This window comes from Lipotes vexillifer, unplaced genomic scaffold (assembly GCF_000442215.2).
Source record: "Lipotes vexillifer unplaced genomic scaffold, Lipotes_vexillifer_v1.1 scaffold1306, whole genome shotgun sequence".
Lineage (NCBI taxonomy): Eukaryota > Metazoa > Chordata > Mammalia > Artiodactyla > Lipotidae > Lipotes > Lipotes vexillifer.
In genome coordinates, this window is record NW_006786512.1 from 692,659 (window position 1) to 715,294 (window position 22,636).

The following is a 22,636-nucleotide window of genomic DNA, read 5'->3' on the forward strand; positions in this document are numbered from 1 at the left end:
TCTTTTTTTTTTTTTTTTTTTTTTTTTTTTTATACAACAGGTGTCCTTTTCTTTTTACTTATCTTGGGAAAGCTTTCAGTCTTTTTTTTTTTTTTTTTTTTTACTTTTATATGATGAACTGTTTTGTTTTAAATTATTTTTGTCATTGTGTCGTCTTTGCTGCACACGGGCTTTCTCTAGTTGCAGTGAGTGGGGGCTATTTGTTACAGTGTGTAGGCTTCTCATTGAGGTGGCTTCTCTTGTTGCGGAGCATAGGCTCTAGGTGTGCGGGCTTCAGTAGTTACGGCATGTGGGCTCAGTAGTTGTGGCTCTCAGGCTCTAGAGCGCAGGCTCAGTAGTTGTGGTATACAGGCCCACCTGCTCCACGGCATGTGGGATCCTCCCGGACCAGGGCTTGAACCTGTGTCCCCTGCATTGGCAGGCGGATTCTTAACCACTGCACCACCCGGGAAGCCCCAGAGCTCAGTTATTAAGTGTATATATGTTTATAATTTTATATCTTCTTGATGTGTTGACCCTCTGTCATTGTAAAATGTCCTTCTTTGTCTCTGTTAACAATTTTTGACCTGTAGTGTATTTTATCCAATATTAGTATAATATCCCAGCTCTCTTTTGGTTTCTGTTTTCATGGCGTATGTTTTTCCAGACTTTTTTACTTTGAACCCGTTTGCATCTTTGAATCTAAAACATGTCTCTTGTAAACAGCATATGGTTTGATCATTTTTTTTTAATCCATCCTGCCAATGTTCACCTTTTAATTGGAGTGTTCAAGCCAGTTACATTTAACATAATAATTGTTAATGTAGAATTTACATTTGACATTTTGTCATTTTTTTCTATATATCTTGTGTCTTTCTTGATCCTTTATTTCACCATTACTGCTGCTTTTTTTGTTAAAATGATACTTTTTAGTTTATCATTTTAATTTCCTTCCTGTTTTTTTAAATTATATTTCTTTGAGTTATTTTCTTAGTGGTTGTCCTGAGATTATAATTAACATTTATTTATAGCAGTCTAGTTCAGATTATATACCAACTTAATTTCAATAGTATACACAGACTTTGATCCAGTATAGGTCTGTTCCCTCACCCTCCCCATCCTTTGCGGTGTTATTGGCATATATGTATACATATCTTTATACATTGTATGCCCATCTACACAGATTTATAATTATCTCTCTGTGCAGTTGTCTTTTAAATAATACAGGAGAAAAAAATTATGAACAAAAAAATACGCTTAAACAATCCTTTATATTTATCTATGTGGTTACCTTTCCTGGTGCTCTTTATTTATTCATGTGGATTTGATTTACTGTCTATTGTTCTTTTATTTTAGGCAGAAGGATTCCCTTTAGTATTTCTTGATAGGGGAGGTCTACCAATGATGAACTCGGTTTTTGCTTATCTGAGAATGTCTCAATTTCTCCTTCATTTCTGAAGGATAATTTTACTGGCTATGGAATTTTTCTTTCTATATTCATTTCTTTGAATATGTTAATCCTACTGCCTTTTGGCCTTCATGGTTTCTGATGAGAAATGAGCTGTTAATCTTTTTAGAATCCTTTGTGTGTGATGAGTCACTTTTCTTGCTGCTTTTAAGATTCTTTATTCTTGGCTTTTGACAGTTTGATTGTAATCTGTCCAGGTATGGATCTCTTTGAGTTTATTATACTTGGAGTTTGAAGAGCTTCATCTTTTTCATCAAAATCAGGAAGTTTCAGCTATTATTTCTTCAAATATTCTTTTGTCCCTTTCTCTCTTTCTTCCTGGAATTCCCAATATGTGCATGTCAGTACACTTGATGGAGGCCCACAGGTGTTTTTGATGCTTTTTTTTTCTTTTTTTTTCTGTTTCTCAGATGGCATGATTTCAGTTGACGTGTCATGACTATTGATGATTCTTTCTCACAAGTGTTTAAGTCTGCTGTTGAGCCCTCCTAGTGAATTTTTTTGTTTTGGTTATTATACTTCTCCAGAATGTCTATTTAGTTCTCTTACATAATTTCTATATTTTTTTATTGCTATTCTTTATTTGGTGAGACATCATCCTCATACTTCTTTAGAAATGATTTCCTTTAGTTCTGTGAACATATTTAAAATAGCTGATTTGAAGTCTTTGTTTAGTAAATTTGAGTTTCCTCAGGTATAGTCTCTCTTGATTCCTTTTTTACCCTTGTGTATATAACACAGTTCCTTCCTTCTTTGTATATGTTATAATTTCTGTTGAAAATTAGACATTTAAAATAATATGAAGACCTTCAAGATGGCAGAGGAGTAACACGTGGAGCTCACCTTCCTCCCCACAGATACATCAGAAATGCATCTACATGTGGAACAACTCCTACAGAACACCTACTGAATGCTGGCAGAGGACCTCAGACTTTGCAAAAGGCAAGAAACTCCCCACATACCTAGGTAGCACAAAAGAAAAAACACAAAAAATAGGGACAGGACCTGCACCTTGGGGAGGGAGCTGTGAAGGAGGAAAAGCTTCCACACACTAGGAAGCCCCTTCACTGGTGGAGACGGGGGATGGCGGGTGGGGGGAGCTTCAAATACATGGAAGAGAGCGCAGCAATAAGGCTGCAGCAGGCAGAGTGGAGAGATTCCTGCACAGAGGATCGGTGTCGACCAGCACTCACCAGCCTGAGGGGCTTGTCTGCTCACTTGCTGGGGCGAGTGGGGGCTGGAAGCTGAGGCTCAGGCTTCAGAGGTGAGACCCCAGGGAGAGGACTGGGGTTGGCTGCGTGAACACAGCCTGAAGGGGGTTAGTGCACCACGGCTAGCCGGGAGGGAGTCCGGGAAAAAGTCTGGAACCGCCTAAGAGGCAAGAGACCATTGTTTTGGGGTGTGTGAGGAGAGGGGATTCAGAGCACCACCTAAACGAGCTCCAGAGACGGGCGCGAGCCGCAGCTACCAGCGCAGACACCAGAGACGGGCATGAAACGCTAAGGCTGCTGCTGCAGCCACCAAGAAGCCTGTGTGCAAGCACAGGTCACTATTAACACCTCCCCTCCCAGGAGCCTGTGCAGCCCGCCACTGCCAGGGTCCCATGATCCAGGGAAAACTTCCCCGGGAGAACACACGGCGCACCTCAGGCTGTTGCAGTGTCATGCTGGCCTCTGCTGGTGCAGGCTCACCCTGCACTTCGTACCCCTCTCTCCCCACCAGCCTGAGTGAGCCAGAGCCCCCTAATCAGCTGCTACTTTAACCCTGTCCTGTCTGAGCAAAGAACAGACACCGTCAGGTGACCTACATGCAGAGGCGGGGCCAAATCCAAAGCTGAACCCCAGGAGTTGTGCAAACAAACAAAGAAGAGAGAGGGAGCAGAATAAAGAAAAAGAATGAAAAGAATTGAGGACAATCTCAGAGACCTCTGGGACAACATTAAATGCACCAATATTCGAATTATGGGGGTTGCAGAAGAAGAAGAGAAAAAGAAATGGACTGAGAAAATATTTGAAGAGATTATAGTTGAAAACTTTCCTGATATGGGAAACGAAACACTCAAGTCCAGGAAGCACAGAGTCTCATACAGGATAAATCCAAGGAGAAACACGCCAAGACACATATTAATCAAACTATCAAAAATTAAATACAAAGAAAATATATTAAAGCAGCAAGGGAAAAGCAACAAATAACATACAAGGGAATCCCCATAAGGTTAACAGCTGATCTTTCAGCAGAAACTCTGCAAGCCAGAAGGGAGTGGCAGGACATATGGAAAGTGATGAAAGGGAAAAACCTACAACCAAGATTATTCTACCCTGCAAAGATCTCATTGAGATTTGATGGAGAAATTAAAAGCTCTACAGACAAGCAAAAGCTAAGAGAATTCAGCACCACCAAACCAGCTTTACAACAAACGCTAAAGGAACTTCTCTAGGCAGGAAACACAAGAGAAAGAAAAGACCTACAAAAACAAACCCAAAACAATTAAGAAAATGGTAATAGGAACGTACATATCAATAACTACCTTAAATGTAAATGGATTAAATGCTTCAACCAAAAGACATAGACTGGCTGAATGGATACAAAAACAAGACCTGTATATATGCTGTCTACAAGAGACCCACTTCATACCTAGGGACACATACAGACTGAAAGTGAGGGCATGGAAAAGATATTCCATGCAAATGGAAATCACAGGAAAGCTGGAGTAGCAATTTTCATATCAGACAAAAGAGATTTTAAATTAAAGACTATTAGAAGAGACAGAGAAGGACACTACATAATGATCAGGGGATCAATCCAAGAATAAGATATAACAACTGTAAACATTTATGTACCCAACATAGGAGCACCTCAATACATAAGGCACATGGTAATGGCCACAAAAGGGAAAATCGACAGTAACACAATAATAGTAGGGGACTTTAACACCCCACTTTCACCAATGGACAGGTCATCCAAATTGAAAATAAATAAGGAAACAGAAGCTTTAAATGATACATTAAACAAGTTGGACTTAATTGATATTTATACGACATTCCATCCCAAAACAACAGAATACACTTTCTTCTCAAGTGCTCGTGGAACGTGCTCCAGGATAGACCATATCTTGGGTCACAAATCAAGCCTTGGTAAATTTAAGAAAATTGAAATCATATCAAGTATCTTTTCCGACCACAATGCTATGAGACTAGATATAAATTACAGGAAAAAAACTGTAAAAAATACAAACACATGGAGGCTAAACAATACACTACTAAATAACCAAGATATTGCTGAGGAAATCAAAGAGGAAATCAGAAAATACCTAGAAACAAATGACAATGAAAACATGATGACCCAATACCTATGGGATGCAGCAAAAGCAGTTCTAAGAGGGAAGATTATAGCAATACAATTCTACCTCAAGAAACAAGAAACATCTCAAATAAACAACCTAACCTTAACACCTAAAGCAATTAGAGAAAGAAGAACAAAAAAAACCCAAAGTTAGCAGAGGGAAAGAAATCATAAAGATCAGAACAGAAATAAATGAAAAAGAAATGAAGCAAACAATAGCAAAGATCAATAAAACTTAAAGCTGGATCTTTGAGAAGAAAAAATTGATAAACCATTAGCCAGACTCATCAGGAAAAAAGGGAGAAGACTCAAATTAATAGAATCAGACATGAAAAAGTAGAAGTAACAACTGACACTGCAGAAATACAAAGGATCATGAGGGATTACTACAAGCAACTATATATGCCAATAAAATGGACAACCTGGAAGAAATGGACACATTCTTAGAAAAGCACAATCTTCCGAGACTGAACCAGGAAGAAACAAAATATAAACGGACCAATCACAAGCACTGAAACTGAGACTGTGATTAAAAATCTTCCAGCAAACAAAAGCTGAGGACTACTGTCTTCACAAGTGAATTCTATCAAACATTTAGAGAAGAGCTAACACCTATCCTTCTCAAACTCTTGCAAAATATAGCAGAGGGAGGAACACTCCCAAACTCGTTCTATGAGGCCACCATCACCCTGATAGCAAAACCAGACAAAGATGCCAAAAAGAAAGAAAACTACAAGCCAATATCACTTATGAACATAGATGCAAAAATCCTCAACAAAATACTAGCAAACCGCACATTAAAAGGATCATACACCATGATCAAGTGGGGTTTATCCCAGGAATGTAAGGATTCTTCAGTATATGCAAATCAATCAGTGTGATACAACATATTAACAAACTGAAAGATAAAAACCATATGATCATCTCAATAGATGCAGAAAAAACTTTCAACAAAATTCAACACCCATTTATGATAAAAACCCTCCGGAAAGTAGTCATAGAGGGAACTTACCTCAACATAATAAAGGCTATGTATGACAAACCCACAGCGAACATCGTTCTCAGTGGTGAAAAACTGAAAGCATTTCCTCTAAGGTCAGGAACGAGACAAGGTTGTCCACTCTCACCCTGTTATTTTACATAGTGTTGGAAGTTTTAGCCACAGCAGTAGAGAAAAAAAAGAAATGAATGGAATCCAAATCGGAAAAGAAGTAAAGCTGTCACTGTTTGCAGATGACATGATACTATACGTAGGGAATCCTAAAGATGCTACCAGAAAACTACTGGAGCTAATCAATGAATTTGGTAAAGTAGCAGGATACACAATTAATGCACAGAAATCTCTTGCATTCCTATACACTAATGTTGAAAAATCTGAAAGAAAAATTAAGGAAATACTCCCATTTACCAATGCAACAAAAAGAATAAAATACCTAGGAAAAAACCTACCTAAGGAGACAAAAGACTTGTATGCAGAAAACTATGACACTGATGAAAAAAATTAAAGATGATACAAACAGATGGAGAGATATACCATATTCTTCGATTGGAAGAATCCACATTGTGAAAATGACTATACTACCCAAAGCAATATACAGATTCAGTGCAATCCCTATCAAACTACCAATAGCATTTTTCACAGAACTAGAACAAAAAATTTCACAATTTGTATGGAAACAAAAATGACCCGAATAGCCAAAGTAATCTCGAGAACAAAAAATGGAGCTGGGGGGATCAGGCTCCTGGACTTCAAACTATACTACAAAGCTACAGTAATCAAGACAGTATGTAAGTGGCACAAAAACAAATACAGATCAATGAAATAGGATAGAAAGCCCAGAGATAAACCCACGCACATATGGTCACCTTATCTTTGATAAAGGAGACAGGAATGTACAGTGGAGAAAAGACAGCCTCTTCAATAAGTGGTGCTGGGAAAACTGGACAGCTACAAGTAAAAGAATGAAATTAGAACACTCCCTAACACCATACACAAAAATAAATTCAAAATGGATTAAAGACCTAAATGTAAGGCCAGACACTATAAAACTCTTAGAGGAAAACATAGGCAGAACACTATGACATAAATCACAGCAAGATCCTTTTTGACCCACCTCCTAGAGAAACGGAAATAAAAACAAAAATAAAAAAATGGAGGGCTTCCCTGGTGGCGCAGTGGTTGAGAGTCCGCCTGCCGATGCGGGGGACACGGGTTCGTGCCCCGGTCTGGGATGATCCCGTATGCCACGGAGCAACTGGGCCCGTGGGCCATGGCCGCTGAGCCTGCGCGTCTGGAGCCTGTGCTCTACAATGGGAGAGGCCACAGCAGTGAGAGGCCCGCGTACTGCAAAGAAAAAAAAAAGAACCTAATGAAACTTAAAATTGCTTTTGCACAGCAAAGGAAAACATAAACAAGATGAAAAGACAACCTGCAGAATGGGAGAAAATATTTACAAATGAAGCAACCGAGAAAGGATTAATCTCCAAAATTTACAAGCAGCTCATGCAGCTCAGTATCAAAAAACAACCCAATCCAAAAATGGGCAGAAGCCCCAAACAGACATTTCTCCAAAGAAGATACACAGATTGCCAACAAACACGTGATAGGATGCGCAACATCACTAATCATTAGAGAAATGCAAATCAAAACTACAATGAGATATCATCTCACACCAGTCAGAATGGCCATCATCAAAAAATCTACAAACAGTAAATGCTGGAGAGGGTGTGGAGAAAAGGGAACCCTCTTGCACTGTTGGTGGGAATGTAAATTGATACAGCCACTGTGGAGAACAGTATGGAGGTTCCTTAAAAAGCTAACAATAGAACTACCATACAACCCAGCAGTCCCACTCCTGGGCATGCACCCTGAGGAAACCATAATTCAAAAAGAGTCATGTACCACAATGTTCATTGCAGCTCTGTTTACAATAGCCAGGACATGGAAGCAACCTAAGTGTCCATCATTGGATGAATGGATAAAGAAGATGTGGCACATAAATACAATGGAATATTACTCAGCCATAAAAAGAAACGAAATTGAGTTATTTGTAGTGAGGTGGATGGACCTAGAGTCTGTCATATAGAGTGAAGTAAGTCAGAAAGAGAGAAACAAATACCATATGCTAACACATATATATGGAATCTGAAAAAAAAAAGGTCCTGAAGAACCTAGGGGCAGGACAGGAATAAAGACTCAGACGTAGAGAATGGACTTGAGGACACGGGGAGGGGGAAGGGTAAGCTGAGATGAAGTGAGAGAGTGGCGTGGACATATATACACTATGAAATGTAAAACAGATAGCTAGTGGGAAGCAGCCACATAGCACAGGGACATCAGCTCAGTGCTTTGTGACTACCTAGAGGGGTGGGACAGGGAGGGTGGGAGAGAGACACAAGAGGGAGGAGATACGGGGATATATGTATATGTACAGCTGATTGAGTTCGTTATACAGCAGAAACTAACACAGCAGTGTAAAGCAATTATACTCTAATAAAGATGTTTTAAAAAAATACCATAACCAAAAATATGAGTCATGTTGATAGTAGGAACCCCTGATGAGATGTGATGGGAAGAGCACTTTATCTCCGTGGTCTTCCTTCCCCGAATCCTTTACGCCAGTCAAGCCATGAGCAAAACATCAAACAGATCCCAGCTGAGAGACGGTCTATGAAATACCCTCCAGAGCTCCTCAAAACTCTGAAAGGTTGTCAGCAACAAGAAAATTCTGAGAAACGATCACAGCCAAGAGAAGCCTAAGGAGACATTTACCTGACAATCAAACGTAATGGGGTGTCCTGTTATGGAAAAGAGGCATAATGTGAACAAAATGTGGACTTCAGTTAATAATCACGTATCACTATTGGTTCATTAACTGTAACACATGTACCATATTAGTGTAAGATATTAATAAAGAAAATTGGGTGTGATGTAAAAATATATATATATGATGCAACAACTCTGAAGATCAGTTACTTTCCAGGTCCCTAAAGTTGTTGGTGGTAGTTGTTTGTTTGGTGACTTTTCATTATAAAACTAATTCTGTAACGTCTGTATTCTTTGTTGTGTGTGCTTTCTGCTTAGTGGTCAACTAATGATTGGACCGAGGTTTCTTTAAATGCCTTCTCCCAGTCTTTGTCAAGAGACTCTGTGTGCATATTGGGGCACACCTTCAGTGTTTAGCCAGGCAGTTGACAACTCTGAATTAACCTTCAGGTTCTGCTTGTACAGAGCCTCAAGGTTAGGCAGAGGTGAAAGATTAGGATCCTCTTAGGTTCTTCCTGAACGTAGCCCTGGGCATGAGCATGACCTAGATTTCAGGATATCCTTGAGCTTTTCTAAGCCCCTGTGGACATCTCATTCCTTAGCTTTTCCTACTAAGTTTTTTGGGTAGCCTATTATTTGCCTTAACTGTTGTAGACTGCCTCAGGCAGCTGTCAAATTAATTAGTTACCTCTAAGTGTTTTTGACAAGTGTTTGAGGATGCGGGGTAAGTGCACCGAAGACTTTTTCCGCACTGGGGAGCACAGAATCAGGTCAGAGAAAGATAGTCTTCCCAGTGGCTGCCAGGCAACTCTGGTTGCAAGTTGTTGATGGGTGGGGGAATGGGAGGTGGGAATAAGCCAAGTTAAAATACCACAAAGCTCATTGTTGTTTTTCTTGAGTCAATACTCCCCAGATTGCTACAAGCCTTTGGTTAATTTCCAGAGTCCTGACAATTTTTGCCTTTTTGCTTTGGTGCTTTAATGGAGGACTTTTTGGAGGTCCTTTCTCCACTGTTTCTGCTGACGTCACTCCTGCTATTCCTTTTGAGAAGACTTATGCTTATTCCAATTCCTGTTCCTTTGTATGTGACCAGTTATAAGTGACAGGTTTTGTTGTTTTCTTTGTTTAATTGAAGTTTTTAAGATCTTCAGCTCTGTTCTGAAATTCGATAATGATGTGACTTGATGTGAGCCTTTTTGTACCCATTGAGCTGGGTCCTTTAGAATTTCCACTGTTTCTTTGAAATACTTTCTTCTTTACTGTTTCTCTTTCTGATAGTCATATTTCAAAGATGTTGGGCTTCGTGAAGTGGCCCTCTGATTTTTATCTTTTCTTCTTGTTTTTTATATCTTGAACTTTTCATTCTACTTTGAGATTTCTTTAACTTTGAATTCCCAACTCCTCTATTGAATTTTTATTTCTATTATAAATTTCCCAGGAACTTATTTTTTATTATTCCTTTTTTTTGTAGTATTCTGTTCTGGTTTCATCTTTTTTTTAAATCACTCAGAGGATAGTGATATTAGTTATTTTTTAAAAAATTAAAATGCTTCAGCTCTCTGTACTGTTTCCTCTGAATTCCTTTTTTCTGTTTATCCCTCTTGGCTATTTATATAAAAGAATGAGGCACAAATAAATATATGGGAATATTCTCTGCTGAAAATGTAATGTGAATATATCACTTTCTTCCATTCCAGATGCTAATGTGTGCCTATTTTTTGGTTAGTTATGTGTCAGCTACTTGCTTATTAGGGTCTGTTTGATTCAAAATAAGTCCCATATGTCTTCCGCTTTGGGGCATCAGTTATGCTGCAGCATGGTCTTTCTTGTACCTTTTTCTGCTTGTGTTTCCTGTGCTTTAGCATGCTGGTCTGCAGCTGCTTTCCATTACTTGTGGTCATCCATCACTGTATCGATCAAGGTTCACTGAGCTCTTCAGCACTCATCAGTGACTCATTCTGTGCTGGGGGACAGGCTTTGCTTAGGGACTCTGTGTCTGTCTGGTATAAAGAAAGGTTTATAATAACCCAGCAATTCCACTCCTGGGTATATACCCCAAAAGCTTGAAAACAGGTATTTAAGCAAAAACTGATACATGAGTGTTCATAGAAACATTATTCACAGTAGCCAAAATCTAGAAACAACCCAGATGTTCATTGGCTGACGAATAGATCAACAGAAATGTGGTACATCCATACAATGGAATATTATTTGGCCATAAAGGGAATGAGGTGTTGGCTCATGCTACAACATGGATGCTACAACATTGAAAACAATATGCTAAGTGAAAGAAACTAATCACAAAAGGCCACCCATTATGATTTAATGTATGTGAAAAGTGCAGAATAGACAAATACATAGAGACAAGAGATACATTAGTGGTTGCTTAGGAGTGTAATCAGTAAAGAGCCCGTGGTTTCATGAGAGTACTCTAAAATTGACTGTGGTGGTGGTTGTACATACCTGTGAATGGAGGCATACCTTGTCTTATGGCGCTCCACTCTATTGTACTTTGCAGCATTATTGTAAAAAACTGAAGGTTTGTGGCAGCCCTGCTTTGAGCAAGTCTCTTGGCATCATTTTACGAACAGCATTTGCTCACTTCATTTCTTTGTGTCACATTTTGGTAATTGCAATATTTCAAACTTTTTCATTATTGTGTTTATTATAGCGATCAGTGATCTTTGATATTCTAATTGTTTTTTGTTTTATTTTAAATTAATGTTTATGTACATTTTTTTAGACATAATACTGTTGCACACTTAATAGACTACAGGATAAGTGTAAACATAATTTTATAGGCACTGAGAAACCAGAAAACTCAAGTGACTCGTTTTATTGTGATATTTGCTTTATTGTGGTATCTGGACCTGAACTCACAATATCTCACAGGTATGCCTGTATGTTAAAAATCATTGAGTTGTATACTTTAAATGGGTGAATAGTATGGTATGTGAATTATATTTCCATAAAGCTGTTTTAAAAAAGAAAGGCTTATAAGGGTTTTGAACAGACTGTTCCAGAAGCTTCTGTACAAGTCCTTAGCTATATCAGGCTCTCCTCACATCCAGGTCACATGACTGCATCTGCTCTTGTTAGCGCTTTCCATGTTAAATGCTTGCTTTAATTTTCTTCAGTAGAGCTTTCATCCCCATCACTTACTCTAGACTTTTCAGGATCAAGGCCTGGATTTTTTTGCCCCCCATTCTTTTAGCTTGTTGAAATTATTGACATTTTTTTTTACTTTTTATCCCTCTGCTAAAAATCCTGTGAAAGAATTGTTTTTTTCTGACTTACATGTCTAGCTACTGTTTCAGATTTGGTGTTTGGTCTGTATTCAGTAAATAACATAAGTGTTATAGCCACATGTCTTATAAATTAAAACTTAAATGTCTTGGTTCATTCACTGTTGGCAGTTTTACAAACCGGACGTTAGAAAGATGTTGAATAAGAAACTTCAGGAGCTATGGGTGAATTCAGGATTGGTAAATTTCCTGCCTTCAGAACTGTCATCAAGTTAGTAGTGGTTCATTTCCCGTGGACCTGAAAATCCACATATATTAGCCCAGGGAGCCTAGTGTTATGGGAAACAGGACTTTAGGGATGGCAGGTCTCAGGTGACATTGAGAGGTGGTGATTTCATGCACTGAAGAGAAAATTTTCAAAGTAATTGGCAAACTTCTCTTCCTCTGCCTTCCTGTTGACATTACTCCACACCACCCTTCTCTTTCACAATCTCTTTCCTTTTCCTTGGTGTAGGCTTATGTTTCTATGATTCTTGATTTTTTTCCTTCAAATAATCTTTAGAGTTTTTCAATTTTCACATCTCTTTCACAATATATTTGTCATCAGAGTGCCATTCTTCTTGTCTTAAATATATGCAGACCAAACGTGTCTGTCTGTCTCTCCGTTATTCCCTCTGTCCCTTTTCCCCAAAGAACTCAGGTTCTGTTATAATACCTGTTACAATTCTCTTGGAAACTCTTTTGACCACTTCAAAAATGTACTGGTTCCAGTTTATTGTATTTTTGGCTGCAAAGCAAAAGCAGTTACCTTTATCAATTTTTAACTATATTTCCATGGCTTAGATTACCCCTCCACCTCTAATGAGATGACACTTCTCAGAGTCACCCCTGGCCTTTCTTTTCCACTCTCTGCTTTTATCATACTAACCTATGGCTAGAAATCACTTCTTGTTTCATACCTGCTGGATTGCTGTAGTGTTTCTGACCAAAAGGTTAAGGAAGATCACGAAATATTTATTGAAGTGTACCTTTTTATCTTAGTATCTAATGTGTTGTTTACTTAATATTTATAGAACCACACTTGACTCATGTTACCAGTAAATGTGCAGCAGAGCATTAAATTAAAGGATGAATAATTAACAAATTGATGGATCTCAGAAAATACCCAGAGCCCTTCATTCATCTTACTAAAATAAATCTCTTCACAGGGCTTGAATTCATAGCCAAGAACAATTTCAAGCATAATGCTACATATACAAGTTCTTAATAAAGTTCTTGTATATTTTTATACTGTAGTTATCTAGTTATAGACATCAGAGGCCAGTCTTCAAATGATATTTCAAAGCAGATTTGTAGTTTAAAAATTAAAATAGCTATGAATTTCCATTGTGAGGGTAATAGATGTGCACATAAATATTTTTAGAGACTATATAAAAACTCAGCTATAAGCTATTCAAATTGGCTTTTTAATACATATCATTCCGTACAGTTTTTATCTGTATATCTATACACATGTTAAAAGCAGGTTTGTATATCACAACCATGTTAATATTATAGACAGTAGAATCAGTTTTGATTTTGTGACAAGGGAAAATGGCTGAAGTATATTAGAAGATAAGCTGTACGATAGCTAGGAAAACAAGTCCATGTTAACTGAAGGAAAACAATGAAGACAATCTAAATAAATTACTAAATTCAGTCTACCATATGATTTGAGTTGGAAAATGACATAAGAACAATGTAAAGAACTATGTCCTTTATAACTCACCAGAAAGTTGTCTGGGAGACTATGCTGTGAAATTACTTGTAGATGAGACTCTAAAACACAGTGAAATGGTTCTGGTTTTTTCCTCCCTGAAAATGGAAATTATACTTTTTTTTTTCCATAATAGAGGTAATTGTGGAAAAAAATTAAGAAACTAAAACCCCAAAAGAAAGTCACTCATAATTCCCTTGACAATTATATTTTGTTAGACTTCTTTATAATTTTTGCAGAATTAGAATGTCATAAATGCTTCTCCATTTTTTTTTTTTTGCTACTTAACAATATTTTATGAGCCTCTCATGCCAGTACATACAGTTCTACCTAATATTTAGTGGCAAAATAGTATTCTGTTTTAGAATGTATGTTAGTTTACTTAAATAGCCCCCTATTGAGGTGGTAATCCAGTTTTAGCTGTTCTACACAGTACTGTGATGGATATTCTCATACATACTTAGCATGCTTTTCGGATTATTTTCTCAGGATAAACATTGTTGTGTCAAAGGGTACATGCATGTTTCATCTGGTTGCCAAACTGCCTGCCAGAAAGGAATTACAAATTTATTGTTACATCCAAGATAAGCTAAGCCTATGCCCCATTGTGTGCTGTACTGCATCATTAGTGTGACTGCAGTAATTACACAAAGCCACAGCATTGAAATTTGTATTACAGTGGAGTTCCTTATGTCTTAGAATTCTACATATTAGAGGGGTTAAGTCCAGCAGTGATGGAGATGTTTACATTTGCAACTTGTATCACGTGGTATTCATTTTGGAAAGCAGAGCTTTTCAGCCAGCAGTTAAATGGTGACACAGCATGTGTTGGTATTTTGCTGTTTCTTGGACTTGGTGACAGGCCATGATCCTTTATTACCTTAGATGAGTGACCGAGGAGGTGGTGTTCCTCTGAGGAAAATTGACCGACTCTTCAACTACATGTATTCAACTGCACCCCGGCCTCGTGTTGAGACGTCCCGAGCAGTGCCCTTGGTATGTGATCAAGAAATTGTGAAGCAGGTTTTTGTGACTTGTCATAAAATAATTTACCACATAAATCAGTTAAGCCGTTGTGTAGGTTTCACCACAAGGATGAAAGGAAGCTATTGGGGGAAAAAAAACCCACTTTCCTCTAAATTTATAGTTTTTAAAATTCTTTTTTTTTTAATGATAAGAGCATAGGACAAGGAGTATGGTTTTAGAGTTCTTGTTGCCAAGGTTAATAGTGGTATGTCAGTAGTTTCCATGTGGTAAACCACATTTTGATATACTATCTCTAATGTGAAGCCTAAATTACCAGCTTTACTAGTACTTGGTTTAATCTTCAGTGTTTGGGTTTTTTTCCCCCTCAAGTACTTGTAATTAGAAAGATTACACGTTTGAGACTGAGAAGTATGACTAGAGCTCTGATCAGTTTAATTGACAACCTGAAAATGGCTCAAATGATAATTGCGTTGATGGGTTTTTTAATTGATCATAGTCACCTATTTTCAGGTTTTAATAAGGTTAGCTTTTGAATGGACTCATTCATGGTCCTCCAACACCGAGAAGAGCACTTTGCCAAATCTCTTACCTGTAATTCTGGAAAAACTCTTGTTCTTCCAGGCTTTGAAGGTTCTCTGGCATATACACTGGAGTTATGCTATAATGTGATTAAAAACAGTATAAGATGGGTCTATTTTAGACTCTTTCCTAGGAAGTTACTAAAAGGACTTCATTCTAATTGCACAGCATATTCTAGTTACACAGCACAGATTCTGTAGCTACAACTGTAATACAGTTCATGTCTTACCAAACTTTTAAAATGATTGCTCTAGGAATGTGCTTTTCAAGTTGAGATATTGGTAGGCATCCACGTGCCGTGGGACAGAAAAGGTCAAATAAACACCAGTATCTTCTTAGATTCTGATTTTACTCTAAGAAGTGGAGAAAAGGGATATGCTGCTTTTGTAGTGAACAAACATTGTAGAATTTTTATGGAGAGCAGCATAGTGTACTAGTCCAGACTCTGAATCTAAACTGTCTGGTCCATTCTCAGCTCTACTACATCCTAGCTGTGTAGCCTTGGGAATATTTTTGACCTTTCAATACCATGGTTTCCCCAGCTTTAAATTTCGAATTATGGACTTCCCTGGTGGTCCAATAGTTAAGACTCCGTGCTTCCACTGCAGGGGGTACGGGTTCGATCCCTGATTGGGGAACTAAAATCCCACATGCAGCATGGTGTGGCCAAAAAAAAAAAAAAAAATCGAATTACTATAAAGATTGAGTTAATATATCTAAAATGTTTTTTAAAGTACCTGGCACACAGTAAATGCCATGTAAGTGTTTGTTTAGGATGCAAAATTTACTTGAACTTTTAAGAAAACAGGAGGCTTGATGTGGCGCAGGCTGCCCATACACCTACACAGCCTTACGGAGGGTAAGCCTATTGTTAAGCTTTTATATAGCCTCATTCCTGATGTCATGACCCCATTGTAAGTGGACCCAGTAGGCAAGCACTGGCGCAGCTGGGGAAAGGCTGCTTGACCTCCACAGGAGTGGTCATCAGGTCATACCTGAGTACTGAGAGCTTCCTCCACGTGATGCCTTCTGGTGGGCATCTACATGGATGGAATGTCTTCACACTATAAGCCTGTTCAGAGAGGACTGTCCACATTTCCCTCTTCCAGACCTTCTGTTAATCCAGTTGTGTTCTTTCCAAGTCTCTGACCAGCCAGCCCGTTTGCCACTGCCCATGGTCCATGTAGGTGTTCCACTTTGAATTCCACCCACTGGTAGGATTTGCTTTCACTCCTGTCTTTCAGGCCTGGCCCTGAGAGAGGCTGTAGTGAAAAGGCAGTCCACTTTGGCTGATGTGGGACACTGTGTAGATCCAGCAGTGGACCAGGCCCATGCTGTTTTACTTTTATGTTAACTACTTATAGGGGAAGCCTGATAGGTCCACAGGTGTGGTAGGTTCAGGGAGAGGCAGTGATAAAGTAGATCAGGTACCATGGGATCCTGAGCCACCTGCTCATGCAGTTTTCTTGGGGCCATTTCTAGAGCCACTTAATGTGTCAGTCAGGGTCCCACCTGGAAAGTGATAATTATATTATAATTATAATTCAAGGAAGGCTTATCTACGAAGAGACAAATTATAGAAATAGGGGTGGGATAGCACAGGAATCCTGGCTGGCAGCAGCAGAGCTGTCACCACCCTGACTCACGGGGAGAAGGAGAAGTTAGCAGAACCCAGAAGGGAAGGTTGCAGAGCAGCTGCTTACTCTCCAGGGACCCAGCCTGCCCAGGGGAAGCAACCTCAGTAAGAAAGAAGCAGGGGATGAATACCCTGACTTGACTCCCTTGGAACTCCTACTGGATTCCCCACTGGCTAGACCCACTGGAACCAGAGGGCACAGAAATCCACTGACATCTGTTCAGGTCAGCCTCCCAGGGCAAGGATAAATGTGGAGAATGGATAGTTGATTTGGAGGGGTAACCAGAAACTCTGGCTTAAAAAAATCAAGTAATAAATGATAGAGGTAGATAAGGCCAGAGCCTGGATTTGTTAATAGCAGATTCCTGAATCCACATACACTCTCTACTGAAGTACTACATGGAATGTCATTGAACATCTGAGTTGGTGATAAAACCCTTTTTTACATTTATCCAGATGTTCTTCTTTGTATTAAAGAATTGGTAGGATTTATCCAGGTAAAGAAGGCCATTCCAGATACTGGGAACAGAATGAACAGACACAGATGTGAAAAATAACATGATCTGTTTGAGGGACTTAGGAGCAGATTTACTTCAGCTGGACTGGAAAGTAGGTGGACAGACCTGCTCTTACAGTCTTGAAAGCTCTTTTTTAGAAGCTTGGATTTTTAGGCAGTGGGTCTGGATGATGGGGGTGGGGTGGGTTTTGGGGTGCTTCAAAGATTTTTAAGCGGGGTAAGTGACCTGTCAGTGAGAATTAAAAGAGAACTATTAGGGATCTCTTCAGGTTCAGAACACGGGCTGCAGTTCATGGTGTGAGGCCATGACATAAATCTGTTAGGCTGCCACCAGGCTCTTCCTACCCTTGCTCCCGAGAGAGGCCATGTTTTATGTAGTATCACCGAAAGCAGTATTGGGATGCTCTGGAGCAGGGCAATAAAGAAGAGAAAGTGCTGCTTCTAGACCCCCACAGGTCATTTTATACAAATAAGAAGAATGAGGAATTTTAAATGACCAGAGGGAAGCCGTCTAATGCAGTACTCAACTGGGCTGCAGCTTGATCATTTTTAATACTTAAGTAGTAACTGATCTTTTAGATGCGGGCCCTGATAGCCCTGGGATACTCCAGTAACGTTTATTTTAATTAGAGAAGTATTTCAGTGTGTGGCTTTCCGAGTAGAATTTCATTTTTCTCATCAAACAGGCTGGTTTCGGTTACGGATTGCCCATATCACGCCTTTATGCACAGTACTTCCAAGGAGACCTAAAGCTGTATTCCCTAGAGGGCTATGGGACAGATGCCGTTATCTACATTAAGGTAATGACCATCGTCTTCTGGACTTAATGATCCTTCTTTGATTATAAGATGCCAGCATTGAACTGTAATGAAATTTTCTTCTACCTCATGCTATTAAAATATAAATGTTTTTATAACAAGGATCTCATCTGTTTTGACAAATGATCTCTTTGACTATGGGTAAGAAATGCTTATCTATAATGATCAGGACTTTGTTAATAGAAAAAAACTGGGTTAAAGTGGGGAGTCAAAAACTTATGTTAAAATTAAATTTGTGGGCTTCCCTGGTGGCGCAGTGGTTGAGAATCTGCCTGCCAATGCAGGGGACATGGGTTCAAGCCCTGGTCTGGGAAGATCCCACATGCCGCGGAGCAACTAGCCCCGTGAGCCACAATTACTGAGCCTGCGCGTCTGGAGCCTGTGCTCTGCAGCAAGAGAGGCCGCGATAGTGAGAGGCCTGTGCACCGCGATGAGGAGTGGCCCCCACTTGCCGCAACTAGAGAAAGCCCTCGCACTGAAACGAAGACCCAACACAGCCATAAATAAATAAATAAATAAAATTTTTTAAAAAAATTAAATTTGTAAGACAAGACACAAGAATTGACATTGATTCACCAGCCTTTTGATGTACTTGCTGAGGCCTTTCATTTGCATATGGGTCTGCAGATTGAAGTTTCAATTGTCTTTCTTGCAGAAGCTATACTTAACATTGTTTTGGTTTCTTTAATCAAAGAAACAGACAAGTGCATAATCCTTGTTGATTGTTATGCAGTTCCTTACAGTTGTCTTCTGATTTCACAGCAATTTTTATGTGGCTTTCCTTCATGAGTCTTTATGAAACATTCATCTTAGTTTTCAAAGAACCGCCCCCCCCCGCCCATTTTTTGTGCTTTGTTAAAAGCAATACTTAGATTAAATTACAATGACAGATTGCTTTGTTAAAAGCAATACTTGGATTAAATTACAATGACAGATTTAAGTATAATAGATTTAGGAACAATTACAGGTGACTCTTGGTAAGCATATAGCTCACCTGGTGGAAACAGACTTGCCTGGGTTGTTCCATGTGTTTATCTGACAAATAAGTATAAATTACAGGGATAGAAAGCGCTGGAGTAGTTCAGCAGTGGGTTGTTGGTACCTGATTTTTTAGCGACGCTAGTTTCTTGTTCTGGCCACTAGATGGCACCTGTTTTATAGGAAATGCTAAAGACTACATTAGAAAAAGTAAAATTTGTCTGAAAAGGTTAAGTTCTTTCAAGATAATTTTCTTTTTTTAAACCATCTCAATTGTGAGGAACTTAAAAACATTGCCTTCATGATGCCCTTTTTATCATCAAATGTAACATTTTTGTTTGAGTCTATAGATCAAGGAGTTCCAGCATAAAGAGAATATGATGTATAGGTGAAAGGTTTCTAGCTCCATTTTGGAAAAAAAATAGAATACATGAAGTCTTACAGAATAATTAAGGTCCTTCCTTACTATTATTGGAATGAAACTTCCAGTTCAATATTTTCTACATCTTGGGGAATACCTGTGGCTTAAGGTTGAAATCCTACCAAAATATCCTAATTTGAAGATAATGAGGAACATAGTGTATCTCAGTGATACACGGGAAGCTGAAATAGAACGGTGAATTAATTGTGATAATATGTTGGAAACATGAAATTACAATCAGCCCTCTGTATCCCCGGGTTCCATATCCATAGATCCGAACACGACTCAAAAATATTTGAAGAAAAAAGAAATTCCAGAAAGTTGCAAAAAAGCAGAACTTGAATTTGCTGCACATCAGCAACTATTTACATAATATCTATATCGTATTTGTATAGCATTTACATTGTATTAGCTATTATAATTAATCTAGAGATGATTTAAAGTATACAGGAGGATATGTAAAGATGATACACAGATACTACAGCATTTTATATAAGCGACTTGAGCATGGGCAGACTTTGGTATGCATGCAGGGGTGGGGGGGTGATACAGAGGGTCAGCTATGCATAATGCAGAAATCATGTATGCTGTAAATAAAATTAGTGACTTTAATGTAGGAGAAGACACAGGATCAAACCCAGATTCATTAAATGATTGTACGATTACATATGTTAAGGTACATATGTGAATTTTTATGCTTTTACACTTAACTGACTTTTTCAGTTAACCAACTTCTGTTCGTCATGTTTTATAAGAATGTCTATCAAACGTGTGTAAAACTTCAATCCAGCAGCTCCCAGGCTGGCTGGAGAATTACCGCAAGCAATAAACTCAACATGCACATCAAGCAGTTGCCATGGGCTTAGTAAATAACACGTTTCAAATATGTGCTCTATTTTAAAATGTATGTAGATGGTCTTATGTTTGATAAAATACAAATCCAATAAAGTATTGTTTAATTTGTAGTAACCTTTTTGCCATTGTAGATTTTCTCAAATAATGCATTCTAAAAAAATGCCTGATTTAGGTCCTGCTTTGACTTTCAGGCTCTGTCAACAGAATCAATAGAAAGACTACCGGTGTATAACAAAGCTGCCTGGAAGCATTACAACACCAACCACGAGGCTGACGACTGGTGTGTTCCCAGCAGAGAACCAAAAGACATGACAACATTCCGCAGTGCCTAGACACACTTGGGACCCCTGGAAAATCCAGATGTGTTTTTTTATTAAATTTGGAAGGGATGGTGGTTCAGAACTACATTATACCAAATACTTCATGTGTCGTTTTCACAGTTAACTATTTGGGTAGATAGAATAAGTGGTAAGTTAAATTCCATTTATGCCCGTTAAATCTCTTAAAGGATGAAGTTGTACCTATTTTACACTTAAATTTTCACAGTTAATTGAACATTTTTTTTTTTTTTTTTTTTTTTGCGTTAACGCGGGCCTCTCACCGTCGTGCCCCCTCCCGCCGCGGAGCACAGGCTCCGGACGCGCAGGCCCAGCAGCCACGGCCCACGGGCCCAGCCGCTCCGCGGCACGCGGGATCCTCCCAGACCGGGGCACGAACCCGCGCCCCCTGCATCGGCAGGCGGACCCCCAACCACTGCGCCACCAGGGAAGCCCTAATTGAACATTTTTAAACAACTGTAGTTCTGGTCAACTTTCTCTTTATGGTAGACTTCAGAAGCGTAGAAGTCTTTGGGTTTCTACAGGAAGCTGTGTAGTTTTTTAAGAAATACTTTTATGTCTGCTAGAAACATTTCCTTAATATCGATTAGCCAGTTAGCCATCTTTCTGTTTTAGAGGAGTTCTGCCAGCCTTTATTTAGTAATGACAGATGTAATAAGATGATCTACAGATTTACATGACTGAGTACAATTAAAGCAGTAAACAGTTGCCCTGTTAAGTGTAAAACCAGCCACCTTTCAGCATCTACATGCATTGTCTTCACTCTGAAGTTAATTTATCATGTTTTAATTTTATTGCAAAGGATTGTAATGATTGATTTCCTATGGAACTAAGCCAAGATCATGGGCAGTCTACTTTGAATATGCTTATGATTAATGCAATGGGAAATTTTTATACTAAAACTAACAGCTGCTAAAATTCTAAATTGAATTTAAGAAACTGAGGGCAGAACAGTGAGTCGCAAAAACTGTACTAACGATCGTTGAGATTACCTGGGGGAGCTTTTGAGAAAGTTTTTCTGAGTCCTACTCCAGACATACAGAATCAGACTCTGTGGCTGGAGCCCAGGAATCTCAGTTTTGATAACACTTCCTAGACCAGTCTGATGCCTCACCTAGTTTGGAAGCCACGCTTTTAAAGTGAGTAATACCACATTTGCTAACATAACAGATGTTTATATTTTGGTTTTCACCTATTGAAAGGTCAGACTTCTAGACTCTAGGAACAAACTGGTGCATAATTGGAAGCAAGAGACAAGTTGGCTACAGAAGAGTCAGGTAACCAAAGGATTAGAGCCGTAAATGCACAGGTATTGACAAAAAACATGTTATGAAAAATATCTATACTTTATCAGGAAAAAGTCACCTTGGGCTTATCACATTCAGATGTTTGCATTCGAATGTTAATTTGTAGTATACAAATTTTTGGTATATTCAGTATAACTCTGTTGGGCTTTAAGACAGAGATACCAAACAGGTGGTATCATCTTCATTTTTGAGACTCAGAGTATAGCCCAAAGCTGCCCAGAATTGGTGTGAGGGCTCAAGCTGTATCTGCTGATCACTGTCAGCCGCCTGGTCTAAGAGACCATGAAAGTCAGGAGACTAAGTTGTTAGTCTTACCTCATCTTTTAAGGTGACAGGGAAGTACACTGAAAATAAATTTTAAAGTAAGATTTTAAATGTTTAAAGAACAGCTTTACTACTTACATGGGGAACTTTTTCTGGTAAATACATTGAGTTGAAACACCTCATTCTCAAAAGGATTATGTAAGCTTAACAGTGCTATACAAATTTGTAAATTGGAAGGGATGTTAAAGGGCCGTTAGCCCAGGACTCTCACATAAGAGATGAGGATCCTGAAACTCGGGGTGTGTGGGGTTTGCCCAGGGCTGATTAGCTGATGTGACCAAATGTTGGAAAAAGATCTTTTACCTATTACTCCTTAATTT

General features: G+C 38.8%; 1 protein-coding gene across 1 annotated transcript in view; it reads left to right on the forward strand.

Moving 5' to 3' along the window:
• Positions 1-20,754, forward strand: part of PDK1 (pyruvate dehydrogenase kinase 1) — a 35,839-nt gene extending 15,085 nt beyond the window's left edge. The window contains exons 9-11 of the mRNA XM_007458841.1: positions 14,442-14,552; positions 17,962-18,075; positions 20,539-20,754. Of these exons, the coding sequence (XP_007458903.1) occupies positions 14,442-14,552; positions 17,962-18,075; positions 20,539-20,679 (366 nt within the window). The 3' untranslated portion in view covers positions 20,680-20,754. The remainder of the gene's footprint in view (positions 1-14,441; positions 14,553-17,961; positions 18,076-20,538) is intronic.
• The last annotated feature ends 1,882 nt before the right edge of the window (positions 20,755-22,636 follow it).